Source organism: Poecilia latipinna, unplaced genomic scaffold (genome assembly GCF_001443285.1).
Source record: "Poecilia latipinna isolate Pla-1442-1.1 unplaced genomic scaffold, P_latipinna-1.0 Scaffold854, whole genome shotgun sequence".
Lineage (NCBI taxonomy): Eukaryota > Metazoa > Chordata > Actinopteri > Cyprinodontiformes > Poeciliidae > Poecilia > Poecilia latipinna.
The window spans coordinates 259,237-286,436 of NW_015113470.1; the positions used below are offsets into that span (position 1 = coordinate 259,237).

At 40.9% G+C, this 27,200-nt stretch overlaps 2 protein-coding genes across 3 annotated transcripts in view; one reads left to right on the forward strand and one right to left on the reverse strand.

Annotated features, from left to right (window-relative positions):
• Window positions 1–4,049: 4,049 nt before the first annotated feature.
• ccnk (cyclin K) lies at window positions 4,050–13,141 on the reverse strand. Of its 2 annotated transcripts, none has more exons than XM_015048003.1 (11): window positions 12,552–13,141; window positions 11,080–11,306; window positions 10,352–10,433; window positions 10,100–10,231; window positions 8,463–8,568; window positions 8,307–8,364; window positions 7,776–7,945; window positions 7,521–7,693; window positions 7,366–7,396; window positions 6,045–6,116; window positions 4,050–5,155 (listed from the first exon to the last, which is right to left on the reverse strand). In XM_015048003.1, the coding sequence occupies exons 1-11, from the start codon at window positions 12,558–12,560 to the stop codon at window positions 4,626–4,628; spliced, it is 1,590 nt and encodes a 529-aa protein (XP_014903489.1). In that variant the 5' UTR covers window positions 12,561–13,141; the 3' UTR covers window positions 4,050–4,625. The 2 variants fall into 2 exon arrangements, with proteins under 2 accessions (XP_014903489.1, XP_014903488.1); XM_015048002.1 differs by having other exon boundaries at window positions 7,485–7,693; window positions 12,552–13,125.
• A 5,699-nt stretch (window positions 13,142–18,840) lies between these two features.
• bcl11bb (BCL11 transcription factor B b) overlaps window positions 18,841–27,200 on the forward strand; it is a 37,676-nt gene continuing 29,316 nt past the window's right edge. The window contains exon 1 of the mRNA XM_015048000.1: window positions 18,841–19,667. Within this exon, the coding sequence (XP_014903486.1) occupies window positions 19,604–19,667 (64 nt within the window). The 5' untranslated portion in view covers window positions 18,841–19,603. The remainder of the gene's footprint in view (window positions 19,668–27,200) is intronic.

A 27,200-nucleotide genomic window follows, 5' to 3' on the forward strand; every position in this document is an offset into this window, starting at 1 on the left:
CATAAGACTTCCAATACAGTAGATACATTTTAAAACAAACCTCAATATTTACATAAATGATTCAGTGATTTATTAAATTAGTTATATAAATTGAACCCGTTTTGGTATGTATTTATTTCACATTTCCTGTGCTGCCGTCCATTATGAAATAATTTAAACTTTGTCAGGTTGAGCAATAAAATTAATTCAAAATGTGCTGCAGCTCGATTATTGAAAAGAGAAAAAGTTAATAAATTCAGTTTTACCAGATGGTTTTCATATTGTTTTATTTTTAATTGTTATTCTTTACATCAACATTTATGCAACTATAAATAGAATTATTTATTTATTGTATTTCCACTTCAATATTTATTTAACAACTTATTTTTTTACGAATTTTGGCACTTTTGTTCCCGCATGCAGCAGGGCTGAGAGGGCGACAGTGTGGCTGAATTTTTGGATAACTTTTAATAGTAACCCCTCTATAAATAAATGTAAAAAGAAAAGAAAAGAAAAAAAAAAAACTAACTCCTGTCACACCGACCTTTCCACACCCTAGTGGTCAACGAGTATAATTAGGATTAGCATTCTGAGACATTAACTTAAGTGAAACCCACTGTGATCTAGCGCCTTTTGCTCGTGAGAGTCTATGAATATAATTACGTCTAGGGGACGCTGATAACTTGTGTATAATGTGTATAAAACCATAGCACTACTTTGTGTTGATTTTACGTTTTCTCTGTTTTGTACACTAGCGTGGCCACGTGATCAAACATTTTTCTGTTTCCAAAGCACACTCACAGTCTGACCTTCAACAGGGTTTGCTTTTGGTATTAACCATTTATTATTATTATTATTATTATTATTATTATTATTATTATTATTTTTTTCCAGATCAACCTTTATAATACCTTCTCAATTGAACCTCTGAAAATGTACCGAGGCCATTTGGATTCTTCAGATGATTTTATGACTTTGTGGGAGAAAAAAAAAAACAAAAGCTAAAAACTTTGAATGCTGTGTGCTTGTCAGACAATCATTTTCTCAGGTTGGGAGGGCGAGAGTTTTACCTTCACCCATCTCTGAGTCTGTGTGGATGTGCCTGTGCGTGTGTGTGAATGAAGACTGGATGGTTTTCTTGCGGCTGTAGTATCTGGTTGCAACACGACACATTTTCTGAATCCATGCAAGAGCTTACCGACTGCAATAAGATTTTTGAAGGTCTAACCGTAGTTGCACTACGATTTTCATTTTTAGGATTTTTATTTGAAGTAAATTGCTAAATTAGATTCTTTCTGTTATGGATTCAGCAGGTGCACGATTTCTTTCTACTTTTACCTTTTCAATCTTAGAATATGAGAAGTATGTCTTCCCGTCGATGTCTTTACACCACGAAACTTTGTAAAAACGAGTATTTCTTGATGTCAATATGAGCAATTCATCAGCGTATTTATTGCCAGGTTTAACATAGAGGTTGAAGGGAGCAAACAGGTTCATGAATTGATTATTTCTGATCAATCTGTAAGTTATATCGGACAGATGTGATATACGGACGGAACGGGCTCTCCCATTTTTGGTGATATTTGTTCAGATGCCGTCACCGACCTTTTTATCCCTTAAACGGTAAAAGAAAAGCAATCAAAGTATTCATTTTAAAGTGTCCTTTTTTTCTAGGAACTGCTTTAAAGCCATGGTACAATTTTCAATACTTAAAACAAAAAAAGAAAAAGAAAAAAAAGGTGGCGTTTAGTTTGAAATTTGCCACATTTTCCTTGATTATGTTTCGATTTGGTACCCAACTACGTTTTTATTATTATTATTATTATTATTATTATTATTATTATTATTATTATTGTTTTAAACTTTTCTCTTTAATGCTCCTTTTTACACCTGTATGCTAAAACCCACAATCCAAATCTCTAGGATTTCAGGTGCAAACGTCAATCTTGTAGCAACTAGCATGACTGTAACTGTTTCTCATGAATTTCACTGATTTAAAAAATAAAAAAACAGCAATTTTCAGGTGAAGTGTACATGAATTAGGCCACTTTTAGAAAACTCTGGGAAATAAAATAAACAAGTTGATTCATGATGCTGTTGAGTGTTGTCTTTATTTGAAGAGAACGTTTTTTTCCCCAACATAGGATGACAAAGAGCGCCCTCTGCTGGTAAGGATTTATCCTGCAGTTCATACACTTAGCAAGTTTCTGCTTAGCATAAATGTTGCATTAGACAATTACATCACAACACAGCTTTGCACTTTAGCTGTCTTGGCTTAGGGAAGTTTAAGCAAGGCATCCTAATGTGGAAGACTCACCAAAATTAGACAATAAAGATTACATAAAGTAATTATTCTTGATTTCAGCTGCCGTATTTGGATAGCAGGGTCAAAATTTATTGTAATCAACATTAAAATATTTAAATAAACGCAACAAAAATCTAGTTCCAAATGTCCCAGTGATATAAATGTCGCATTTTTGATTTTCCATAATACCAAGCACATTATTACGAACACATGCCGCGATGTTACGAAAGAAACCTGTCTGATATGGTATTTGTTGCCGTCAATAAGCAAATAAAACACTCGTTGACTAATGTTTAAGAATTGTTTACTTATTCAATTAGTATCTGGTTTTGGTCCTTTATGTTTTTATTTGCTTAAATGACTAACAAAAGCAATCAGAATCATATATAAATGTGTAAATAAGAATGCCATTTTTTTCATTTATCAATGACGCCCTCTGCTGTGCCATAGAGGCATTGTTCCCATGTTTATTGTTGGAACAAATGTTATACTTTCACCACCAGAGGGCAACAAAGTCTGTCTGTTCTGTCACAGTGGCATGCTCGGTCCAGGCCCGGTTCTAGACATTTGGATCAATTGAGGCGCCCTAGCCTCAAATGTTTTGTTGTGCCCACCCCGCAGTGTTTATCTGAGCTTCTCTTTAGCTGGCAGGGAATGTAATAATTAAATGTGGCTAAAATGAGGAAACAAAGTACAATAAAAAAGGGAGGGTAACATAGAACATCTTTTAATCTAAACGCCACTGATTCCAGATCATAACCAGCTGATGTCTTACAGTAGAGGCTCAGCCATATTTGCCTCCGATTAATCATGGAAGACATTAGGACTTCATCCAGAGGTGTATCCACAGGAGGGCCAGTCTGGGCCATGGGGCACCCCTAAAGTTGTGGCCCCTCTTCCTCCTGGCGTGTGTTCTCTGTGTGGGGCGGGGGCTCCGGGCGTGGCCTCCTGTCGTCCTGCTGGGCCTCCATCTGCTGTGGAGGTGCTTAGGTCCTCCGATTGATGGCAAGACAATGAGTTTATGACACGTGTAGCGGTGAGTGACAGAGGGTCCCATCCCAGCCGGGCCTCCATGACGACTACGACGACTAACCTCCCATTTGTAGTCGGCTCTGTGCCAGGGCTAATGGGAGGAGTGATCCTCCTGCAGTCGAATGGGACTTGTAGTTTACAGCTGGCTGGTAATTTAGGACAAGGAGTTAATCTCTCTGGCTTCTGTCCTGAGTCTTTGTGAAGGACCCACAGTGTTCTGTTCATACTTCCTGCTGAAAACTGGATGATAAAAACTGGAGTTTCACATCTGAGCAGCTGCTACAATGCTGCTGTACCTTACAACATTTTAAAGGTTTATTGCAGTTTATTTTTACATGTTTGGCCTTTTGTTTCTGTCAGTTTCAGTTTATCTTACATTGGCTGTCCTACTTCTAACTGCACTGACTGAACCAATCGAAGTTGAGCTGTTTTTAACGTTTGACCAAGCTTGTTTAGTGATCGGTGTATTAGCTGTACTGGTGCAGAGTTATTGAATGAGCATGTAATGCAGTACACTTATGTCTGTTTTTTAATGAAGATAGTAAAGGAAATGTAAAATGTAACGTCAATTCAGGACTTTTTCTGTATCGGATCTGTACTAAATCTCAGATATGTGTATCTGTGAAAAAAGTGGGCAAGTGCATCGCCATTAAAGAGCAATTTTTTCTAAATTTGTTTAGTTTGAGAGGGTACTTTTGTAATAACATTTTACAGATCCCACAAAACAAGGACAAAATGTGAAAATAAAACTTTTAATAGTCGCAGAACTGTTTGCGAAGTGAAACCAGCATTTTCAAAGTTATGCCAAAACAAAAACAAATTATGGGTCGACAAACTCCAAAAGCCTCAACTACTGTGTTTTCCCTAAGACTGGACACAATGTGATGGAACAAAATGAGAAACAGAACGCAAAAACAACTGGGAAACATTAGGAGGCAAAAAACATGATTTAAATGACAAGAAGCCTAAAACAAAACCAAATAAACTGAAACATGTCTTTGACACACTTTGGGAGGAAAACTGCTGTTCCTCAGTACATTCTCAGTGAAGGGCTCAATAAGTAGCTTCCTGTAGATATCAAAAGATCTTTTCAAAAAAAAAAAAAAAAAAAAAAATACTTCCCAGAAATATTCCTCCTGGTTTTCCAAATAATGGTGCTCAGACCTGACTTGTCATTTCAAGTTTATCTCCAACCACGTCAGCTGCTTGTCTGAAGCCGCACTGAAGAGAGACCAGCCTCACTTCTTTTAGTTTGTGACAGGAAAACTTTCTGGTTCAGTCTCCAATCAGCAGCTATATGTTTGTAGATTCATCTCATCCACCCGCCGCGGTTGAGGGGCATTCCAGGTGGAGGGGGCAGGGGTACTTGGGACTGTCCTGGAGGCACGGGGGGTGGAGGAGGGTACCCGGCAGGGGGAAGCGTGATCCCCGGCGGCGGCACGTGGCCTGGGGGCATGCGGGGAGGCGGTGGCGGAGGGTAGCTGTTGTAGCCTGGCGGAGGGTAGGCTGGGGCCAAACTGGGTGGTGGGTAACTGGATGGAGGAGGCGGAGGACCTGGAGGCGGCGCCGCGGCCTGTTGGTAGACGTGCGGGTGATACGGCGGGATGGGTGGCGGGTAGGTGGGCGGCATGGGGGTGTAGGCCGGGCCTTCTGTCTTCATCATGGACTGCAGGCTCTGGTAGCCCTCCCCTGACATGTAGGAGCTGGTGGTGGACATCAGGTAGTTGGAGGGTGGGGGTGGAGGAGGGCGATGGGGCAAGGGTGGGGGCTGGTGTGGGGGTGGGGCATGTGGAGGCGGAGGAGCAGCTTCGCTTCCTGGTTCCGCCTCTGCAGGAGGGGCTGGATGGGGAAACAGAGAAAAACAGAAAAATAACTAACAGGACTGAAACGATTAATCAGATTAATCACAATTAATCAGTTATTGAAATAATCGTCAACTAATTTAGCAATCGATTAATCATTAACAGACTCCGAAAAAGAAAATTTGCTTACCGAGAGCAGTAAAGTAGTCAAAACTGTACAAAAAACTTATAAATTTTGCATTTAACCCAGAACTGCTCAAGCAGCAGTTTTCGCGTCGTGTGGTTCAAATTCTCTAGGTGTTCACTTCAGGCAATAAAATGTGTATTTTATTTAAAAAAGGAATTGAACTATTTATTTGCATCTATTAAAGTGTTTCTAATATCGTACAAAAAAGGCCTTCAGAACAGGCAAATTTTTTATTAATCGTCAGAATAACTAAAGTAATCTTTAGTTGCAGCCCTAATTAAAAGCAGTCACTGCATGGCTCAGTGGTGGGAGCCATGCAGCTGGGTTCCCCCCCAAACCCACCAAGATGATCCCAAATAACCTCCCTGTTCCCAGACAGGAACGCACAGCGGGGCCAAGATCAGCCAATGCCGCCGCGCAGGAGGTCTCATTACCCGGCTGAAGCTCTCAGCAGAGCTCAGGGTGAGCGTGGGAGCATGTGGTTTGCGTTTTGTCCAGGCAAAAGGTGATTACATAAGCAGGCTAACAATTTTGGGCTGCTCCAGGAGCCCGAACTGACCGCAGGGGAACTGGCGACTCATAAAGCAGGTCTGTTTAGTGGCGTACGCAAACAAACAAACAAACAAACAAACAGCAGGGCTTTCCTGGATGCCAGCGTGTCCCCAAGTTCAACTCCATGCCCCCAAGTTCAACTCCATGCCCAGATGAAGGGCATCACTCAGGCGGCGGCCATGGTTACCTGGGGGAGGCTGGGATGTAGGCAGGGGGGGCATGGGGCTCTCCAGTCGGGGGATCTTTGACCCGGCTTGTTCTGCAAAAATGTCAGAGAGAGTTATGAGAGTTATCAATATGTGATTTTTGGTTTAATAAAGTTAAACAAGAATGAATGACTTGAATCATGTCAAATTAAAACAGCAAACTTTACTGTATCTCATTGGGATTTCATGTGATATACTGACATAAAACTGTGCATAAAGTTTCTGTTGTTTTTTTCTAATGAAATTTGAAAAGGGTAGCCGGCAAGTATTGACCCTAAAATTAAATCCAGTGTAAGCACTGGACCCTTTGGGATATACACAAATCTATGGACAGACAACTAATAATATACATCCACCGGGACACAGTAACAGAAACAAGATGGTGGCTGCATCATGCTGTGGGGATTCTTTTCTTCAGCAGCTTGTCAGAGTTTAGTGGAGGATGGAGCTAAACACAGGTCAACCCAAGAAGAAAAACTGTTAGGGTCTGCAAAGCATGTTAGACTGGGGTGGAGGTTCAGTCATAGCAACAATAAAGTGGTTTAGATCAGAGTGAAATAATGTGTTAGAATGGACCAGTCAAAGTCCAGACAAGGGCTAGTACTCTAAGTTATTTTTTTACCCCCAAAAACAAAGCTAGTTTATTTTATTTTATTTATAAAATTGCTCGTTTTTTTTGCGTCACTTCCAGCGTAAAGAAAAATAAATAAATAAAATTAGGCCCTTCATTTTCTTAATATTAATATTTGAATTAATATTTGGCATCTAGGAGATATGAGATCTCTCATATTTTCCCAGATGCAGGCAGCCAGTGACGGGAGCTGAACCTGGCTGACTTAAAGGCGCACACACACACACATTTGTTCTGGATCGAGGGGACTCTGTGCACACACACTACACTTTGGGGGAAAACAAACTGCTGTAACTTTTGCTAAGCAAAAAAAAAAAAGAAAAAAAAAAAGATGAAATAAAAATTGTGTTGACTGACTATAATTATAATGTCAATATGCTGATTAATGATGGCAGTCCAAACTTAAATATAATTCGCGAGACTTGAAAACTGATGCTGAAGGTTGTTTTCACCCAATCTGAAAGAGCTTGAGACATTTTACAACAAGGAATTCACGTGGAAAAGTGGATTAAGTGTTTACAGGGACAGATGGTCCTACAAATCTAATAAACAAGGTATTATTGTCCTCTCTCTTAACATTTATGGACTTTATACTTTTGTATTTGTAGGTATAATTTCACAAAATTACAAAAAAAAAAATTAATTGTACTGTGACATAAAAAGCAGAATACCTGGAGGTTTGGGTTCATCCTTTGGAGAAGTCTGGGACAAAAACAGACACAAGGCTGAGATAATCAGAAGTCATTTCATCATATTTTTAAAGTCTTCTCTTCTCTGTTAGCTTGCTTACATGCGAGCGTTTGAGCTGGCGTGCCGGGCTGCCAACCTGAGGAGAGGCCTTCTTGGGCGGCGGGGGCGGCGGGTTGGAGGCCGGGGGCTGCCCCTGTGGGACTGGAGGAAGAGAGGTGGGGGTAGCCGGCGCCCGCTCCTTCTCCTGGATCTGCTGAGGGATGGGCTTGTTTCCCTGGGAGTACAGGTCCAGGATCTGGTGGCAGATGTCTGGAAGATGGAGGGATTATGACGGATGGATGAGAAGCGTCCGAGAGGTGAGGGAGGAAATCTGAAGGAAGAAGGGGAGTACCTTCCAGAAGCTCGACGGGCACGTCCTGGACGAACTGCTCCCACCAGCGGCGGGATGACTGCTTGGCCGTCCACTCCTGGATGTCGAACTTACACAGGCGGCCGGCCAGGTACATCACAGCCACAGCAATGATTTCTGGCTCCCACTGCAGAGACAGCATGGTGCAGAGGCTGGAGGGAACACACACACACACGCACACACACGAGGGTCAAATCTGTCAATATTATCAGGAAAATCCTCAAAATAATGATTTATATGACAGAATATTAGGACCGAATAAAAAAATTACAAAAATAAAAGTCATAATATTTTAAGAATAATGTTGAAAAACAGGAATAAGTCGTATGAGAATAAAGTTGAAATAAGAAAGTTGTAATAATACAAGAATAAAGTCAATATTAATAAATTCGTAATGTTATGAATTTAGTCTTTCAATTTAGCAACTTTATTCTCAAAATATTATGACTATTTTCGTAGATTTAAGAAGAACCTTCAGTTAATTAGAGTAAACACTGGCCAAAGTGTGCTCACCTGTCGTTGACAAAGGTCCAAGCCATCTGTAACACCTTGCAGACTTTATTCTTCTCGCCTGCAATACAACAGCAGAATGTCAGCCTGATCTTGACTGAATCCATGAGCCAGAGTTTACTTTTCATCAGTGGTTGAAACGTTTTTTTTCTTCTTTACCTTTAAGCTGCTTGACGTAGCGCAGCAGGAACATGTAGGGATGCTCCACCTGCAGGTCAAACTTGATCGTCTGGAGCAAAATCCTCTCCAGAACCATCACCTCCTCCTGTTACAACCACAAGGTTCATTTAAGGCGCAGTTCTCTCAACAGTGGAGATTTGTTGCAGTTTTGCAGCACAAATAGACAGATTGATCTCATTCTCCCTGAAAACACGCAGATATTTATGATGATATATGTAAGTAACTTCTGCTCCATAAAGTTAAACTCTTTGTGATGTCACAAACAGGTGGCAGACAAGAGATCGCAGGATAGTTACGGTCTCCATTTTGTTGTTGTTTTTGTCTTAAATTCAGCAGAACAGAAGTGAAAGTCCGTCCAGAGTTTTGCGCTCGGCCTTTTCGACCGACTGATTAGGCGGTTGCTGCATCCAGCTCATGACATAAGCGGTTCTTTCTCCTGGACCCAGAAAAAGGAGAAAGAAAGTGCCGCAAGAGACACTTAATGAGCTTTTTAATAGTTTATAAAGGAATCTGGACTCCATTGTAACATCTGGAGTTCAAAAAACTTGGACGGGTCAAGCCTGGATATTTCTGCCTTGAAAACACACTCTTCACAAACTCAGTTGGAGTTTTATGAAGCATTTCTCTTTGTGAAAAAGACAAAAAAAAAATTTCCAGTTTTTTTAGAGTTAATGACTCAGATTTGCCAGAGGATATTTATTCCTATAATTTTTCCCTCAGAACTAGAACCTCATTTCCTTAAATTAGCGTAAAAGTAATGATGTTGGATCATGTTGAAGGCATAAATAAAATAAAAACAAAACAAAAAAAACCCCCCGATATTTATTTGATGGAAACTATTTCCTCTGTCTTGTTTTCATTTATGTAAACAAATAAAACGCAAAATGTTAGAAGAATATTTCAAGCTGATGTAGCTTTAAAAAACTGACATGTTGAAGGTGGGAAATAATATCAAGTGGAGTTTATTTGTATTTAAGAACCAGCGTGAAAAGGATTTTAAGAAATCTCTTGGTTAATACTCATATTGCTCTGCAACAAAAATGGGTTTGTCTACAAAACATCACAGGCCTCTTTAACTCCAAGTAGGGGGTTTTCATGTATTGTAAAAGAATTTCTCATCATGATAAGAATTTTCACTTGCTGTGAAACGACAAATTGTAATTAATGTTGGCGAACTCTCAAAAACCTGCTGCTGCATTCTCAGGGTTGAAAATAATTTCACTACTTTATGCACCATTTGCTCCACCAATAAGTATTGATAAACTTAAAAATATGAGTAAATATAATTATTATACAGTTATTTATGTAACTGTACCCTGAAGAATCCCATTGTGAATGGATGTATATTGTAAGACACATGCAGTTACTTCAAACAAAACTGAAAACAAGTAAACTGTTTTATTCATCATCACTTTTATTGTTATCCCATTAGCACCAGTTAGTATTGAGATAACATTTGAAGGCCATATCACAAACCCCTAAATCCAAGTTTTGTTTTGTGTTTTTTTTTTGTTTGTTTTTGTTCCTTTTGTTTGTTTTTGTAGACTGTAGACGCTTCTGAGCTGAATATGTTCAGAAAAAGGTCAGAGGTCAACTGAAACAAATGAAAACGTCACCTTTGGATCGTCGCCGAACTGAGCAAACTGCACATCGTTCAGTAAGCTCCGCGCCGTCTTGATGATGTCTTTGCACTTCTTTGGGGTCTCCTCAACTTTTCCGGCCAGGAAAAGACAACAAGCTCCAGTGACCTGTGGGACAAAAACAAACAAACAAACAAACAAAAATAAGTCCCAGCGTTCCTTTCCCTAAGTTTAGTTTGCTTTCGGACATCGGGGAAAGACCGAGGATGATCAGAAACTGGGACTCACGTATCTGGGAAACTGCTTGAAGGAGTGGAACATGTAGAAGCGATGGAAATATATGATGCCGGTGGCCAAAGTGTCATAGTGTCTGCTAACAGTCAAGGAGTCTCGCACATGACGACTTCTATAACTGAAACCTGATTAGCATGGTTAGCTTTATAATTGCCATAATCACATCATTACGCTATGAAAAACATAAAAGCATTTCAGCAAAGCATTTAACCAACGCTCCATTTGTTTAATTTATCATTTTTTTCCTTTCCTTTCTCTCTTTCTACCAAAGACAGCATGAGAAAAGTTTGGGTCCCAACCAGCCCTTTTTTTTAAAGGATAGTGTTGTTTACAGAGACTTCATCATTCATTTTTATTTGTTCTTTCTATTGTTTTGTTTATTCGTTTTGAAGCCTTAAAATGTCGTCCAGTTCCAGTGCTAAAATGTTCATTAGAACTTAACGTTTATTGATCTTGGAGAATGTGTTCTAGCATTTTTATGCCACTGCCGTTATATTAGTTGAAAAATGTCTCAAAACAACAATGATATCGTTTATCGCAATAACTGGGACAATTTACCATCAAGCAAAACTTGTTATCGTGACAGGCCGAGTCAACTTGTACAGCTTATCTGTTCTGTGTTTTTTTTTTTTTTATTGCACTACTTTACCTAAAATATCTAACCCTAACGTGACAGAGATACAAGATAAAGTTTTTTCCTGGTATAAAGTGATCAAGGATACAGGCCAAGGCGGGTTCCCACGTCGAATATGAAGCGGGCTCCCTCCCTCCTATACCGAGCCTCCGTACCCGGGTCAAGGCCCTCGGACTGAGACGGGGTGTGTGCTAGGTCCTTCTTGTCCCAATACCAGCATGGCTTGATGTGGTCCAGAGTGGCTTGGCCGCTCAAGTTCTCCTTGGGTTCCTTCATTGTCTGAGGGGAAGAGGTGGATGGACCTGCTGCGCTGGACTGTGGAGATTCAGAGGGGGGGGAAAAACAACCAAAAAACAATAATTACTTTCTAGCTTTCAGAGAAAAGCCCTACAAGTAAGAATCAGCATTTTATGGTGTGCCCCAAATTCTTTAAAAGTACAACTTGTGCTAAAAGTTGCTTTGTTTAGTTCACTTTTCGTTTTTAATATTTGGTTTGTGGAAATAAACACACCCTATATAGAGCATGTGGGAGATTTATTCTCCATGTTCACCATAAACAACCCAAACAGAACCGGTGAGGAAGTGTGAAATTATCCAAATTGTACCGTACATAAAAAAAGCCACAGAAATGCTTAACCCAACAAAGAAAACTTTAAACTACTCATTTTATTGATCTACTGGGCATGGCTGGTAACGAGAGTCTTGCTGTGTTGTAGCTCATTAGCTAGTTGGGAATTCCTAGGATTGGCTAATTAATAGCTTTAAAATATAATTTCTCCAAATAGTAGTGAGAGCTGGTCCTGCTTTAATTTTCACACCATGACAGTCAGTTTTTGTTGGAAAAAAAAAAAAACGCCCAAATTCTCAGACATCCACATAAGCAAGAACTAGCCTTTTTTCTTTCAGCCAGCTGACCGGCTGTGAGCAGTAAGTGGTGTGAGAGAGTTAGAACCACATTAGAATGTGGAGGAACACACATATTTAGACATAGAAGTTGTTTAACTATAATCTGAAAGTAGACCTAATGTTATTCATTTAGACATCTATAATAAAACTCTGTTTCTCCACTGTATTAGAGAGTAAACTGTATGGCTAAGTTTAACCAAATGTGTTGCAACAACAAAAAAGAATAAAAATATAAGTACAAAAATTGTATTTACTTAGCAGAGTAATGTCTTAACTCCTGTATAGTTTATATAGAGATCAGCAGCGTAGCCTGGTTTATTATGAACGTGATAAATATAGGATTTAGCTTATTAGCATAATAAAGTTACGAGCTACTACCTAACATTTACTATAAATATACCTGAAATGTTCAAAACCATGCTTCATAATGTGTAATAAATGCATTTAAAGGAAGTAAAATGGGTGAGTTTGTAAAATAAAAAGCTACAACACAGAGAAAGACAAGAAGTGTGAATTAGGCTGGTTAATCTGTTCGCTAGCATTGGGTTAGCATGTTAGCCCGAGCTAATGCTAAGGGCATATCAGCCTGTCAAAGTGTTTGCAATTCTAGCTGTTCGTCGCTTATTTTTTCATCTAATGAGCCGCGACGCTTACCTTTATCATGTATGCGTCGGGATAAACCACATACAAGAGACGACAGTTTGAATAATCCGCAGTTCTTCACACTGTATTAACCAACAAATGAGCAACCAAAATCCCCATTGTAACAAGGACACCACCGTTTTCCTGTACGTCACTACCTCCTTCACTACGTCATTACGCAGGAGACAAGATACACGTGCGCCTTGGAAAGATACATTTCGGACTCAAAAATGTGTTTTTGTTTTTTTTTTCCGAAAGTTAAGTGCCTAATTTAACCAGTGAACTATCCGTTATATGAATCGCTTTTATAGACTATCCAAGTTGTGAGGATAAGGAGGCTGTTGTTTCGAATACTATCCACTAGAGGGAGACAAATATTCACTCTACTGTTTTAATTGTCTACAAAAGCAATCCAACAATCATAATTCACTACAGTGTTCAAAATTTATTCATTTATTGTCTATCTCTCACCTTCATAATTTCAGGAGTCTCTTCATCAAATGTGAAATGTTACAGTTAATAGTTTTAGTCTTTTACTCATTTATGGAAAAGAGTAGATTATGGAAGAAATATGCCTGTGAAATAGAGAGATTTTTAAAGTCATTGCTAACGTACTATGGGTCTATTCTTCAATAACAACATAAAGTTATTTGAAATTTGTTATAATAATATCTCAGATAAATAGGTAATTTATACTATTGGAGTTTGCAGCAGTAAAATGTTTTCATTTGGTAAATAATAATGGGTAAAAGATCGTCTAGAAATGCTCGAGAAGGACAACAGCAGTCTAGCTTTGTGTTGGTGATATCTTTCCCCAATCAATGGTGTTTGTCATTAATTAGTCAGCTGTGTCAGTTATGAGGCAAATACTGCACACATTTAATGCAATTTAATACACAACTGATGTTTACCTTCCATGCATGCCATTGTTAAAAACAAATCCTCTTTAAAATCTGCACAACTATGCAAAAGAAGGGGCAGATGAGACCAAAAGGGGATGTTTTTGCAAATGTGGAGGAAAGCCAGCTCCGCACATCACCTTGAAAACACTGTGACACATGATGGTGGTAGCATCATGCTGTGGGGTTGCCTTTTTATCAACAGGAACATGGACAGCAATCAAAGCCGATAGAGGCGTGCTACACCGATCAGTAATTCTTCCAATTTGCGGACTGTGTTGCTGAGTCGAGTACTCTCTTGTGTCGGTCTCTTAATCCCAACGAGAGATGTCCAAGTTTATTGCTGCGATGTAACTGTCAGTGAAAAAGTTAAAAAATTGATCTGAATAATTATCAAAACATTGTGAGAGGCGTTTGCCCTGCGAGGCAGAAACAATCCCTAATATCTCCTTTGGATGTTTATAGTTACTACCAGCATGTGGGCCCGCTCAGCCTGTTGTCGCAAGAGCCGACCATGAGCAACGTCCCGAGCCCTGTTCGCTCCCCTCGCGGCCTCACTTCTGAGAAAAGCCAGCATTGAATCATTTACTTGGCCCACATTAAAATTTGGAATCTGCATGCATTATATATTCACCCCTGCTCGGACAAATCCTCTTAACTGTGGGAGAAATTGTCAGGACGGGTCCTGTGGAAAAGTAAGAGCCTTGTCTGGTTGTATTGCCTGTAGCAAGGGAGCATCTCAATCTGTCACTCAAATCCACACACACGCACACACAGACACACACACGCACACACAGACACACATACCAACCACACTCTGAATAGCTTATAAATAATATATCCTTATACTTTCTTTATTAATATTAAACATTGCATAATGAAGTAGCGACTATAAGCAAATCCCACAGCAATATTCATATTACCACAAGCTCTCCTGGAGTGGACCTTTCATTGTTTATGTCAGCGCTGTCACATTGCGGTTAATCACATCAAAATGGCTTTGAGTGCTTTATTTTTCACCTCTGCAACACTAAAATCACCCATTTTTTCTCAAAACTTGCAGTTTGAGCACCGTGCAGTGCTCTGAAAAAGAGTTTCACCCCTACATGTTTTGGTTGCTCATCTAAATGTTTCATATCATCAAGAATATTCTAAAACCAGAGATAAAGTGATTAAACACAACATGCGGTTTTTAAACCCTCATCCTCCCTTTTGAACAGTTATGAATTAACTGCTTAAGTAATTTCTTGACTCTATGGGGATGTGGATGGGGTGAGCGCAATTGGACTTACTTTCTATGAAAGAAAATGGTTAAATTGTAAGTGACTGACAACACGAAGTAGGCTAAAAGATCACAGAAATCCGGATGTCTGATGGTCTGGACGATGAATTCTGAAGGTCATCAGATTGAGACTTTAAGCTTCGGGCCACTTTGGTTTCATGTAGCTGGATGATAGTGTGAACACGACAAAAACACGAAATCTTACCAAGTATTTCTGGTCCAGTTTCTAGTGCAAATATTTCAGTACACCTGAAATAAGACCAAACTAACTTACAGGTAACTTTTTTAGGAAGATGTTAATTGTTGTAAATCAAGCTAAAAGTGAAATAATCTGTCAATGATACAAGACATTTTAACTAACAATTTGGGGAAAATGTCTTAATCCACTGGTAGATTATTCCATTTGTAACAATATTAAGGAATTTTTGACTTAAAATAAACTCCTGATTCTTGCTGATTGGTTGCCTGTAATTAGCTTTGTACTAAGACATTTACACCAGAAACTAGACCAAAATACTTGGTAAGATTTTGTGTTTTTCATGCAGTGAAGAAAACCAACAAGTCCACATCTGAATAATAAAATTAAGATTTTGAAGTTGCCCAGTAAAAGCCTGGACTTTGTCTTACCTTAAATACCTTAAACTTATCCAAGAAAACCTTTGAATGTGGCTGGATTTTTTTTTTAAATGCAACAAATAGTAGATGATAATTAATCCACATTAATGCAAAACATTCCTGTTATTATCGTGGAGAGTGATTGTTGTCGACAAAGATGGCTAACTAATTACTTTTTCATGTCTGGATGGTTTGCTTCTCTTAATAAATGAAATCATCCTTTTGAAAACTGCCTTTTGTATTTACAGAGGTTTGTCTGATATTTAAAAAAAACTAAAACGCTTTTCTACAGTACTGCATACAGTTTGTCTATTTTTAGACGGGCCCCCATAGGAATGTCTCTCTTTTTTTATGTTTCATTTTTAGTTTGGAGCGACATAAAAAATGGAAAGGATAGTGACCCAGAATCAAAAGCGGATATGAGCGGGATCCAGTCCTTTTTTTTTTTTTTTAAACACACGTCCCCGAACTCGTTTCATCCACCCCAACATGAATAATTAGTGCCTGAAATCGTATTGTGAGCCGGAGATCTTTAGCTTTCAGCTGGAGGAAAGCCGAACGGAAGTCCTCGCCTCTACTTCTTCTTCGTCGGACAAGAACTTCCATTTGGCGCCGGCGGCGTGGCTGTTGGCCCCGCGGCGTGTTGAGGTTAACTCGTACTGAACGGTGACACTTGCCACGGCGGATGCGTGTCTCCTCGGAGGCAACACTTTGGACTTAAAACCTTTCCTGTGTCCACAGCCGAGGCATGTTATGTGGCCCTCTGCAACCCAACTTACACTGCCTTTGCCCCGAGCCTGCAGATACAAGCTATAATGGTAGCATTGATGTATTATTGAGAAACCCATGGGTACGGATCACAGGCAGCAGACATGGTAAGGGAAAGCGTGTGAACTCTGGGTAATGTCTTCCTTCATGTATACGGCTGATGTTACTCTGCTGCCCCCTTTGTTACGAACTATTACTTTCATGTAGTGAATTTTGGGGCCACGCGCTGGCTTGGCCTGTGAAACCCCAACTATTGTCGCCATTGTGTTTCTGCACGTGGCATCTGCCGAGGTTACATCTCCTTGAGCCAGAGCCGAGATGACATTTCATTTATATAAATAATTACTGTCCTGAAAGACCCACAGGCCAGCCCCGAAGCAATCAAACTTCTAATGCTCTTAAAATTGCCCACCATGTTTTATTAATGGCCGGGCCGTAAAAAAAAAAAAAAAAAACACGTATCGCCATGGCTGCACACCTCTCTTCGCCGATTCAGGGAAAAGTATATTGTCAACTTTAAACGGCCATGAGAGGCTTTAATTTTTTTTATTTTTTTTTTCCAGCAAGAGTATTTCAACCAAATTACAGCTTAAGCACAAGTTTGAATTGCTTTGTAAGGTTCAGAGAAATCCAAAAAAAAAAAAAAAAAAAAAAAAAGCTTGGCTACAGTGTCTGAAAGGCACTTATCTGTGCATATATACGCTGAATACAATGAAGCGTTCAGTGACTGAATGATTGTCCATTAGACTCATTAACAAGCTCTAAGTGGACCTGATCCGCTCTGGATTCTACACAGCGGCAAAAAATAAAATAAAATATTTCAAAACCCTTCAACTTTTTCACATCTTCTCACACAGCAACAATATTTCAGGTGATAGACCAACACAATGTAGCTGTAATTATTATGTGACAAGAGGGAAAAAATAGGTTTTCTACCTTTGTTACAAAAATTTGAAGTGTGGTGTGCATTTGTTTTTAGTCTCCCTTTCCCCGCACAAATCAACATTTTGACTTTACAAAAAGCTAGACAGATGCAGTTTTGTCAAAAATCGTAAGAATACAGGGGAAGTAAAGTCTTTTTAAAGTCCGATCAACGTCACCACAGCATGATGGTGCCACCACCATGTCTCACCAAAGGTATTTTTCAGTGTTAGTTTGCTTATCATTCATCCATAGTGTTTTGCATGTGGAGGCTTAAAAAATGCTTTTGTATCATCTGATCAGAGCAACTTCTAGAGCTTAAAGGGGCAGGTCAGTAGGGCGATTCTAGAGGTTGGATTCAGGTACATCGAACCGGAGACACGAAGACTCCAAAGACTGGAGTTTGAATCGTTTGGTATGGGTGAAGTGCCGTGTTTGCAGTTGTGTTGTGCTAATTTTGATTAATACAACACAACTGTATTAGTTAATACAGTTGAATAATTCCCATCTGCTACGCTCCCCGTTTGTTCCCTCTCTAATAAACCTCTGGGTTTCAATTACACACACAAGATGAGTCTGTTTAATAGTTAAGTTTTATGTGGGGATATTAGAGTAAAATGACCTGAAAATATATATGTTCTAAGTTTTTGTTTTGTTTTATGTGAAACAATAAAAACAAAACGATGCGTCTTTTTTTTCCCCTCGCACTCTCCAGTTCCGCGCTACTTCGCGATGATCCATCACATAAAATGCCAAATAAAATTTAAGCTAACAAGATGTGGAAAAGATTAAGGAGCCTGAATACTTTTGCAAAGCGCCGGGCTAAACTGAGAAAGCTGTTTTGTTTTTGGTTTTTTGTTTTGTTTTGCTTTGTTTGTTTTAAAGGTGCCACCTCCTGATTAGGTCTGCTTTGCCTCCCGACTGTGCCAACAGAGGGTACTGTTGCCTTAAAACTACCCTGACAACGGACCTGCAGCATGCCGCGCGCACTCCCCCCCTCTCTCTCTCTCTCTCTCTCTCTTTCTCTCTCTTACACAATGCGTGGAAATATATGCTTTACATTTACACTGATTACTCACTCGAACCTTATCTAATATTAATAACACTTAAAGAACCGCCCGCGATAAAAGTATCATAAGACCAATTAGATGTTTGACCTGATAGGCTGAGAGATCAAGAGAGCGCGAGCTCTAATCGTTGTGTTTATGTGAAATTTCTGGTGACATTTCATGAAATGAGGAGAAGTAAATTGTAGCTAATGCGCGGGGGGTGGGGGGTGGAAGGAAAAAAAATTGCACGCGCCCCTTTTCTTTATATAAACTAATGATAAATAGAAAGGTGAGACGGTTAGTTTCTTTGCTGGTAACGTGACGCTGCTTCAGAAAAGCCCAGACAGGCATGAGAACCGTCTGTGAAGTGAGTAACCGCTGATGACTGGTGATTACTTCTCGGAGCTGATGGAGGAGCCCCGGAGAGCCGCCGGGTTGTCCGCGCGTTTTCGTCCAGCGAACTGCCTGGCGCGCGAGGCGGCACACGAGCGCACTTGAACTTGAGTCCCGAGCACGTGAGCCGTGCACCGGGCACACGCGCGTACGCTGGCAGGCAGAGCATCTTTCATCGCGTGAGTCGACTCGAAGTAGCCTCAAACACCGTAGGAAACTGGGAAACATTGGACCTCGGCTTGTTGGAAGAAAAGGAGGAGGTGTCACGTCTGCCCGCCTGGTTTCTCTCTCTCTCTCTCTCTCTCTCTCTCTCTCTCTCTCTCTCTCTCTCACACACACACACACACACACACATACACACACCCTTTCTCTCTTTTTTCTCTCTCTCTCGTCTGTGTGTGTGAGTGTGTGTGTGTTTCTGTGTGTGTGTCTCTCAATCAGCCAGGCTAGTGCCGCCGGAGCCAAGAGTTGCCGTTCCGCGCACCAATGCCAAAACGCACAGGAGGAGTCAGTGCCAAAGGGTCATTTAGCGCACCACTGCTGAGATGGAAGGACTGTAGGGAGCACACAGAGTAAACAGCTGCTATTTGGCCCCCACAGATACGGCGATCATAGGTTTTTAAGAGAAAAATCTTTAAAGAATAATAATAATAATAAAATAAAAAAGGGGGGCGATTTTCTATCAGCACGGTCGCTGCAGAGGTTGGGAAGTCCAGGATTTTTTTTTCCTTTTTTCTTTTCGATCTGCAAACAAACGCCACACTTCTCCTAACCTGCTTTCATCGATCCATCGCAACAACAACAACAAAAAAGAAAGAAAGAAAGCCCCGCTTTGGCTTCCTCCCCCACTACCCGATCCAGGTGTTGCTTCCACGGCAGGACACCGGCGCGGATCTTCCGACTTTCAGCCCGGCTGCTCCGGCTCCTTAACGCGCATCAAAAGTTTACACCTTCAGAGACTGTCGACGGGCTAGCGATAAGAGCGCGCGATCGGAGGGAGTGCGAAGGAGAGAGAGCGCGAGACAGAGAGCGAGAGGGAGAGAGAGGGAGGGAGAGAGAGAGCTGCTCACCGACACCACGGTTCAAGCCGACTCCAAGTGCCGTTCACCGGGCGATGCCAGAGTAAATGCCGGGGCAATGTCCCGCCGCAAGCAGGTGAACCCGCAGCACTTATCGTTGACGCACAGGGAGACGGTCCAAGGTGAGTTCATCTTCTTCTAATGTCAACTTACTAAATAATAATTACAGCATTATTTATCGCTTACTTTTTAACCACTCTTGGTTTAGACTTTTTTATGTATTTACAAGAATGAAGTATTTTACCACAAATATGTATTATTATTATTGTTATTATTATTATAATTCGCATATGCGGTGTTTTATTTATCTAAAGTTGGGATACTACGCAGCATATGTGAAATAAATGACAAGGGGGAAGACATTGCTTTGATAAACACGGTGTGTTTCCGCTTTTTTTGACTTGCAACAACAACAAAAAAGTGAAATAAGCGTTATATTCCAAAAATCATTACATTTTAACACCCCCTCAAGTATATACAGTGAGGGCGTCTGTTTTGAGTTGGAAAGCATGCGCGCACATGTGTTCAGCGTTTCGTCACAACACGCATTTTCCTACTGCACTTTTCTCATATTTTCTCATTTTTATTATTCGCGTTCTTCGCATTTTGTCTTTCTCGATTTGTAAATTTGCGCAAGTTTCCATTTCTTTTCCTCCTCCGGAAGCTTAAAGGCCCTATTATTATTATTATCATTATTGCTACTACTATTATTGCTACAACTACCCCGCTGCAAGGTGAATAAAGTAAAAATGTGTGCGTTAAAAAAAACCTGAGTTTTCTTTGCAAAACTCTTTCGTGCAGAACAAAACAGTAAAATATATATATATATTAGCACATTTGTTGCGATAATAACAACAATATAGATTTTTTTTGTCTCGATTTAATGCTTTCCAAAACTGCGATCAGATAACTTTTATAAGTGGGGGCCCATGCCGATTAAAAAAAAAAAAAGAAAAGAAAAAGTCGCGAAATCCAATTATATCAATCTAACCTTCATCTCCCTGGGCTTGGCGTGCGCCTAAATCCAATTTCAAAGGGGCTCCCTAATCTGGGTAATTTATTGCACAAACTTCATGATGTAATCTCTGGCCCCGGATCTGTTCTGTGCTGAAAAGTGTGAGGTGGATTTCGGCTCATCGTTTATTTGCTTCATCCACTTTGTCTCCTGAGTTTCCTCGTTTGAGGTTGTCCATAAAATATGCAAGAGGACGTTGTGAACCAACACACCGGCCTTAAAGGGCTAAAAAAAAAAATCTATTTTGTAGATTGTAATCTGGCAGTTTATTCGATCTTAAATCTCTCTAAAAACGTGTATGCTGACTGAATGTGTGTGTGTGTGTGTGTGTGTCCGTCCAGCATTTGCCTGCAGAGAAATAACACAAACACTTGGCAACAAGTTAGAATAGTTTTACCTTTAATGAACTTATTCCATTTTTAAAAAAAATCAACTCTTGAATATCCTGAACCTTTTTTCTTTTTTTTTTTTTGGGCACATTTCCTATAGTAATTACAGAAAAGTCTTCAGGCACCTGCCTCACAGTCAGTACATTCCTGTCCTACTCAATGCAGATAATTGCACTGACAATTAGTTGTCACACATTGTCTTTTAACTGCCTTTTTGAAGTGACATGTATGTGTCCTCAGGATTGATCTGTTCTTGCTTAAAGCAATAAAAATAATAGTAATAATAATTTAAAAAAAACTAGATACACACTTAAAACTTCCAGTCGTCACACATGCAGCTGCAGGAACAGGAGCAGCTTTTGGAAATGTTATTTAATGCACAGACGCTCAGCTTAGCGTGTAGCTGCTGAAGTCTGAATAAAAAGATCAGAGTCAGATGCTGACAGGCCGGGCAATTTGGAGGATCTAAATGTTGTCCTACCTGTTCTTTTACTTGATGTTTGCTGAACTATGCCCTCAGGCATTGACCTCAGATGTACAGGTGTAAGGTTAAGGAAGGACTGAAGTGTTAAGCTTTTTCACTTTTTCTTTTTTTTAGTTGTCTTTTTTTTTTTTTTTAGATTCTGTGAAACGCTCAAAGCCAAAGAAAGAGAAATGTTCTGCAAAAGGAAAGGCGTGCACGTTTCAGCGTCGACGGTCCAGATTAGATTCAGTAAGGGGTCCTCGAGCTGGAGCGAAGCGAAAGCGCCAACGCGCCTTGTCGTTCTGCAGCTGGTGGCAGCATTATGCTGTGGGTTGTTTGATGGGAGGGCCTGCAGACGACCACCTGAGGAGCGTGGGCGAAAACTAAGCTGCGACTTCCTAAAGAGAGCAATTTCAACCGCCCTGTGTGTGAAAAAACAAAACAAAAACAAAACATAAAAAACGAAGACACGTCAGTTGTCTTATTCGTCAACGCTTCTTCATCGTCGCCTGTCGGGACAGGTCACTGCGTGTGTGTGTGTGTCTTTATGTGAACCATAATGTGAAGTTTCTGCCAGCATATGTCAGCCGCTCGTCAGATTCAGGGAGAACGGCGTGTAACCAAACGCAGCTTCGTGCTCCGCAGCCGCCGCCGGCCCATAGGGTCACACACTCTGTTTCTGAACACCAAAACCTGAATATCAGCATATTTCTGTATGAGCTTGTCAATGGAGAACGGTGCCTGTATGTGCATGTGTGTGTGTGTGTGTGTGTGTGTATTAGGAAACTACACTCCCTCGGTTACACATGTAGGGACACTCAAATGCAGAAAATGCACAAAATGTACAAGTATGCAGCACAGACAAGAAGAAAAAGAAAATCACACACACACACCAATTCAGCATTTAGTGTGAGTCTGCACAAGTTACGCTCAGATTGCATGACCACATGCAAAGTGTGTGGCTTTACTGCCTAAAACAAATCACATGTAAAAAGCTGCTCTGCAAGAAGGCTCAATAAGCCAACATTCAGCTTCCAGTTAATTATTTGTTTTGTGATCACACTCAGAGGTCAAAGGTGTCGCGTTTGTGACAATCCGTAGACCTGTGTCCTGCAGCAAGCTCTGATGAATTCCTATGAAAATCATGAACTGCACTGCTTTTTTTGTTGTTTTTTGTTGTTGTTACTGCTCAGACCCCCATCCCTTCCAGACCCTCCTCCTGCCCCTCCACAGTGATGTTTTGCAGCGTACCATCACCAGAGCGGGATCCATCCCACGGAAACGCCTCGTGATAACTGTTTACTCTCCGAATTGGCATGCTACTCGTGAAACAGTCAGTGTTTTCGTCTTTATCCGTGCCATATGTGCCATCAAAACGACTGGGGGGGAGAGAAACCCACCGTATACACGCTCTCGTCTCCCCCCCCCCTTACTCATTCACTCACTCCACCCCACAGCAAATATTCACACAAACGTTGCGGTTGACGGGATGATAATCTCGCAGGAGACGGTCGGGGTGGCTGAGCGATTTACGATTTTTGTCTTTCAATAATTGAAACATTACAGAACGCGTTCGGTGAGTTTTGCAATGTGGGGACACTATTTTATTTTTTTTTTCCCTCTCAATTATACAATTTTGCCAAAATTTGATTTATGCACCTCCAAGTGTCATAGCTCACAGGTCATAAGGCAATTTCAGTGACAAGTCACAGTCAGCAGCAGGGCTTTATTTTGCTCACGCTCAGGCTGATAATCTAAGATTTACGATAAAGGAATGGGACTGCTACAGATTAAATGCTGATAAGATAATTAAACACACACTCACTCACGCACACACACACACACCAAAGCAGGCCTGGCCTTACACAACGTTGCAGTGTTGCAGCTCTGCTTGGCAAATCATAGATGAGAAAAAAAAAAGAAGAGGATAGGCGAAGCGGGGCCCCGTTCATCGTTTGAATTTTTGATTGCAACCATCTGCAATGTTGCTGGTGTCATTTGTTTTCTATGGCAGAGTGAATCTTACCCCCACTCCCCACACACACACTCACACACTCTCTCACTCTCTCCGGGGGGGTTTAGCTCCTGAGATTGAGTGTGTTTTTTAAGCTGCGCGGTTGGAGAAACAGAGGCAGGTTAAAACCTATTGAATTCAGTCGACTTGTCATCCGAGCGCCTGTGGCCTTATGCTGCGATTATTAGGAAATCTGGCTAATAATCAGAAGTTTGAGTTGAAATGCTAAAAAAAATAAAAAATAAAAAGAAATCAAGTTTTAAACCTCGGCAAACGTTTAAACGATTGATGCTTCCAGTCGGAGGATTTTTTTTTCTTCTTCTTCTTTTTTTTTTAGCAAATTAAAATTTTATTCAGGCAAAAAAAAAAAAAAAGATTTTTGAAAAGTTTTTTTTTATTCACTCCTGACGTTAAGCATTCATTATTTAGAGAGTTTCAGGAGATTATAGGAGCGGTTAGAGTCACAACCTGCTTCAGTCGTCTTCAGCCAAATAATCATAATGATGTTCTGACGAAAGTTTGAAGAATTTATGATTTCACAATCAAGAAAAATCAAACCACTTACTTGCCTTTTTAAGAAAACTAGGCCCTTTATTAAGTGTTTTATTGCCCTTTTTTTTAAAATCATAAATGGATTTTTTTTTTTTTTGCTGAAAGAGGCCCATTGTCTTCAGCAGCGTTTCCCATCTGGTACACATTGTGCAGCAGCAGCAGCAGAAGCAGCAGCAGCAGTAGTAGACTGACTGACTGACTGACTCTCCCCTCATCAAGCTGATAGGGGGTGCTCTAAGGCTGCCTGACTTAACCCACACTTGATAAGGCAGAATAACAGGAGTGTCACCGGGGTGAAGATTCAGCTCCGTGTGTGAAGAAGAGCAAAAAAAAAAAAAAAAGAAAAGAAACAGAGCGAGCTAGAAAGAAAAAAAAAAACAAAGTATGTGTGGTATTGTGTTAGACAGCTGGCTTTCATTGCTATCATAACGCCTTCCCTTGCGATGGCATGTTTGACAGAGCGTCAGCTGTGCTCCTTTACCTATCAAGCATGTTCCTCTCATGCAGGGGGAATTAGACGCTGTCTGTCACCCTGATATGCCACATTAGTGTGTTTTTCCCCCCCCCCTTTCTCCTTTATATGTGTTTCCATTTCAACATTTTCCCAGATTTTTTGTTGTTGTCAACAATTTTATTGAGGGATCAGACCTGGACAATGAAACATCAGCAATACAAATTTGTCCTCATTTTTCTGATGTGAACATAAAACATAAGAAAGACAATACGAAAAACAAAACAGAAAGGACATAAGCAAAAACACTCCCATGACCCACCCCCCTCCCTTCCCCTAGGACTTATATCTTATCACACCGAGGCTCAGATCAAATCCTCTTCAAATAGAGTTATCAATATATTGCCGAAGGGGTTGCCAAGTTTTATTAAATTGCTTTAAATTATTTGCTAATGAGAACCGTAATCTTTCCAAATGAGAGAGCCTTACCAGTTCCTCAAGCCACAACTTAACGGATGGAGCCTCTGCTTTTTTTCCAGAACATCAACACTAGTTTTTTCCTATGATAAAGGCATAAGATAATAATTGTTGTTGGCATTTATTAAACTGAAAAAGCTGAACAGAAACTCCGAGTACAATCAGAAGTGGGTCCAGCCTCAGCTCTGTATGGAACATATCTGATAAAGTTTTGAATACGCCAGACCAACCATAATTTTTTTAGCCCCTCCTGTACGCATTCCTTCTTTGTTTCCTTCTAGCATACACATCCCCCCCCCCCACTCTTCCCTCCCTCCCTCTTGCAGGTGAGCCTGAGGAAAGACGAGCGTGCGGGCGTGGTTGTGAGAAGGTGTCCGAGTTTCGTTCCAGTGGCATAGATTCGGTGCCAGCTCCTAGTAATTTACCGCCTTCTGCCCTCAGGCCGCGTTACTCAACCGTAGGTTCAGCAAAACAGGCCTCGTTAGGTTTGTCTCTCAAGCCAAGACGCGGGGGTTCGGTTTGCAGGGCGCCTGTCAGCTCATCCTCTTGTTTTGTCGTCTCGTTTTCGCACCCCCACCTTTGCCACCTGTCCTGTTTGTCTCCTGTGCGTGCAGGGGCGGCCCAAACGTTGAGCCGGGGCCCGGGCAGAAAATGGGTTTAAGAGCCCTCTTTGCACGTTAAGTGTCTTAGAAATAACTGATCAGTCCTCTTAAGAGAAGGTTTACTGAAATTATGGAGATTTGGATGTGCTTCATTTCCTCCTGCCATCATATCTTGTGTTTATTGTTTCAGTACAGGCTGGGTGGAGCAGGGAAGAGTGGCGAGGTTTGCACTTGTGGAAAATTCTCACTTATTCGTTGAGATTTATTCGCATATGTAGAAGAGCTTATTAGCAGTTCTGGAACTTAAATAAATTAATTCAGGTAAACATTTTTGCATTTTGTCCTATTTAAAAATCAGAGTGAATTTTTAAAGTTGCCCTATTCTTCACAAAATCGACTACAAGCGAAACAAAAGTGGTGCATTTACAACCTTTTTGGTTTCAGGGGACTCTCGGGGGCCCCCTGCTGCTTTGGAGGTCCTAAGCAGGGATTTGGGGGAGTGTGGAGGGGGACCGAGGGGGCGGGGGGGGCTTGTTTTTGCTTATGCCTCGGGCCGGCTCAGTGTGAGGTTCTGCTTGCACGCATGGCGCGTATCGCCTTTACACGGCCCAAGTGTCGCTTCGTCTGAATTACGGCTACAAGCTGTGAACTGTGGGTAGATGTGTTTGTTTTTCCTCCGTTGCCGTCAAAGAATATGAGATGGAAATTATTTGGCAGGAGTCCAGGAAGCCATCGCCATCTAGAGAAAGATATTTGGCATTGGTCCATGCTTGGAACGACTGGAGATGACTAGAATGTGCCGATGCAGGTGTGTGTGCGTGTGTGTTTACGTGGGTGGATGGGTGACTGGGCCCAGGGAGGAGGAGGAGGAGTTATTTATCTGAACAGAAATAAGGGAAACAGTGAAATTGGATAAAAAAAAGAAAAAAAAAGATCAGAGGTTAACAGAGATGATTGGGAAGTTTAGAGAAACGGTTTGAGATGAGCGATAAGAACAATAGCTGCACACACATTCTTTAGTATTTTCTCTCTTTTTATTTTTCAATGTCGCGTATGGTGGCGTGGGTCCTAAGCGTGGTTAGATCCGTGTGAGTGTGTGCCACCGAATGGCCGGAAACGCAGTTTTTGATTCAAGGAACAAAGCGAACGGGGCGCAAAAATTAAAAGAGGACAAAGATGGTGACTGGAGCCGGGGAGACAACAACAGTCACAACAGTGGAAGGAACAGCTGCTGATCGTTTCGCCCCTTTACTAGCTCAGAACTTTGTCATTTCGTCACCTGATGTTTTTCAGGTCCAAAAACAGAGCCATCTGCCACCGAACGTTTCATATATACTCAACGTCCGCTTGCTGCTTTGCTTTGACATCGGATAATTTAAAGTCATTTTCTATCATCTGCATGTACAATGAGCATAAGGAAATGTAGTTATAAGGCTCTGACAAATGCTACCCATTAGCAGAAAGCCTTTCGGTGTTTGTGATTTAATCTGTCACATGCCAACTAACCCAAACAGGGAGCAGAGCCAAACAAAATGACGTCGTTTTCCGAAAATACTTCAATTCTTTACTTCAGGGAAAATGACGGGGGGATTCTTCACCAACGTTTTACCCAGATGTTGCCGTTTCATCCATCCCTACATCCATTTTGTAAGCTCAAACAAACCATTTCCTACCCTCAACTAGTACTCGGTG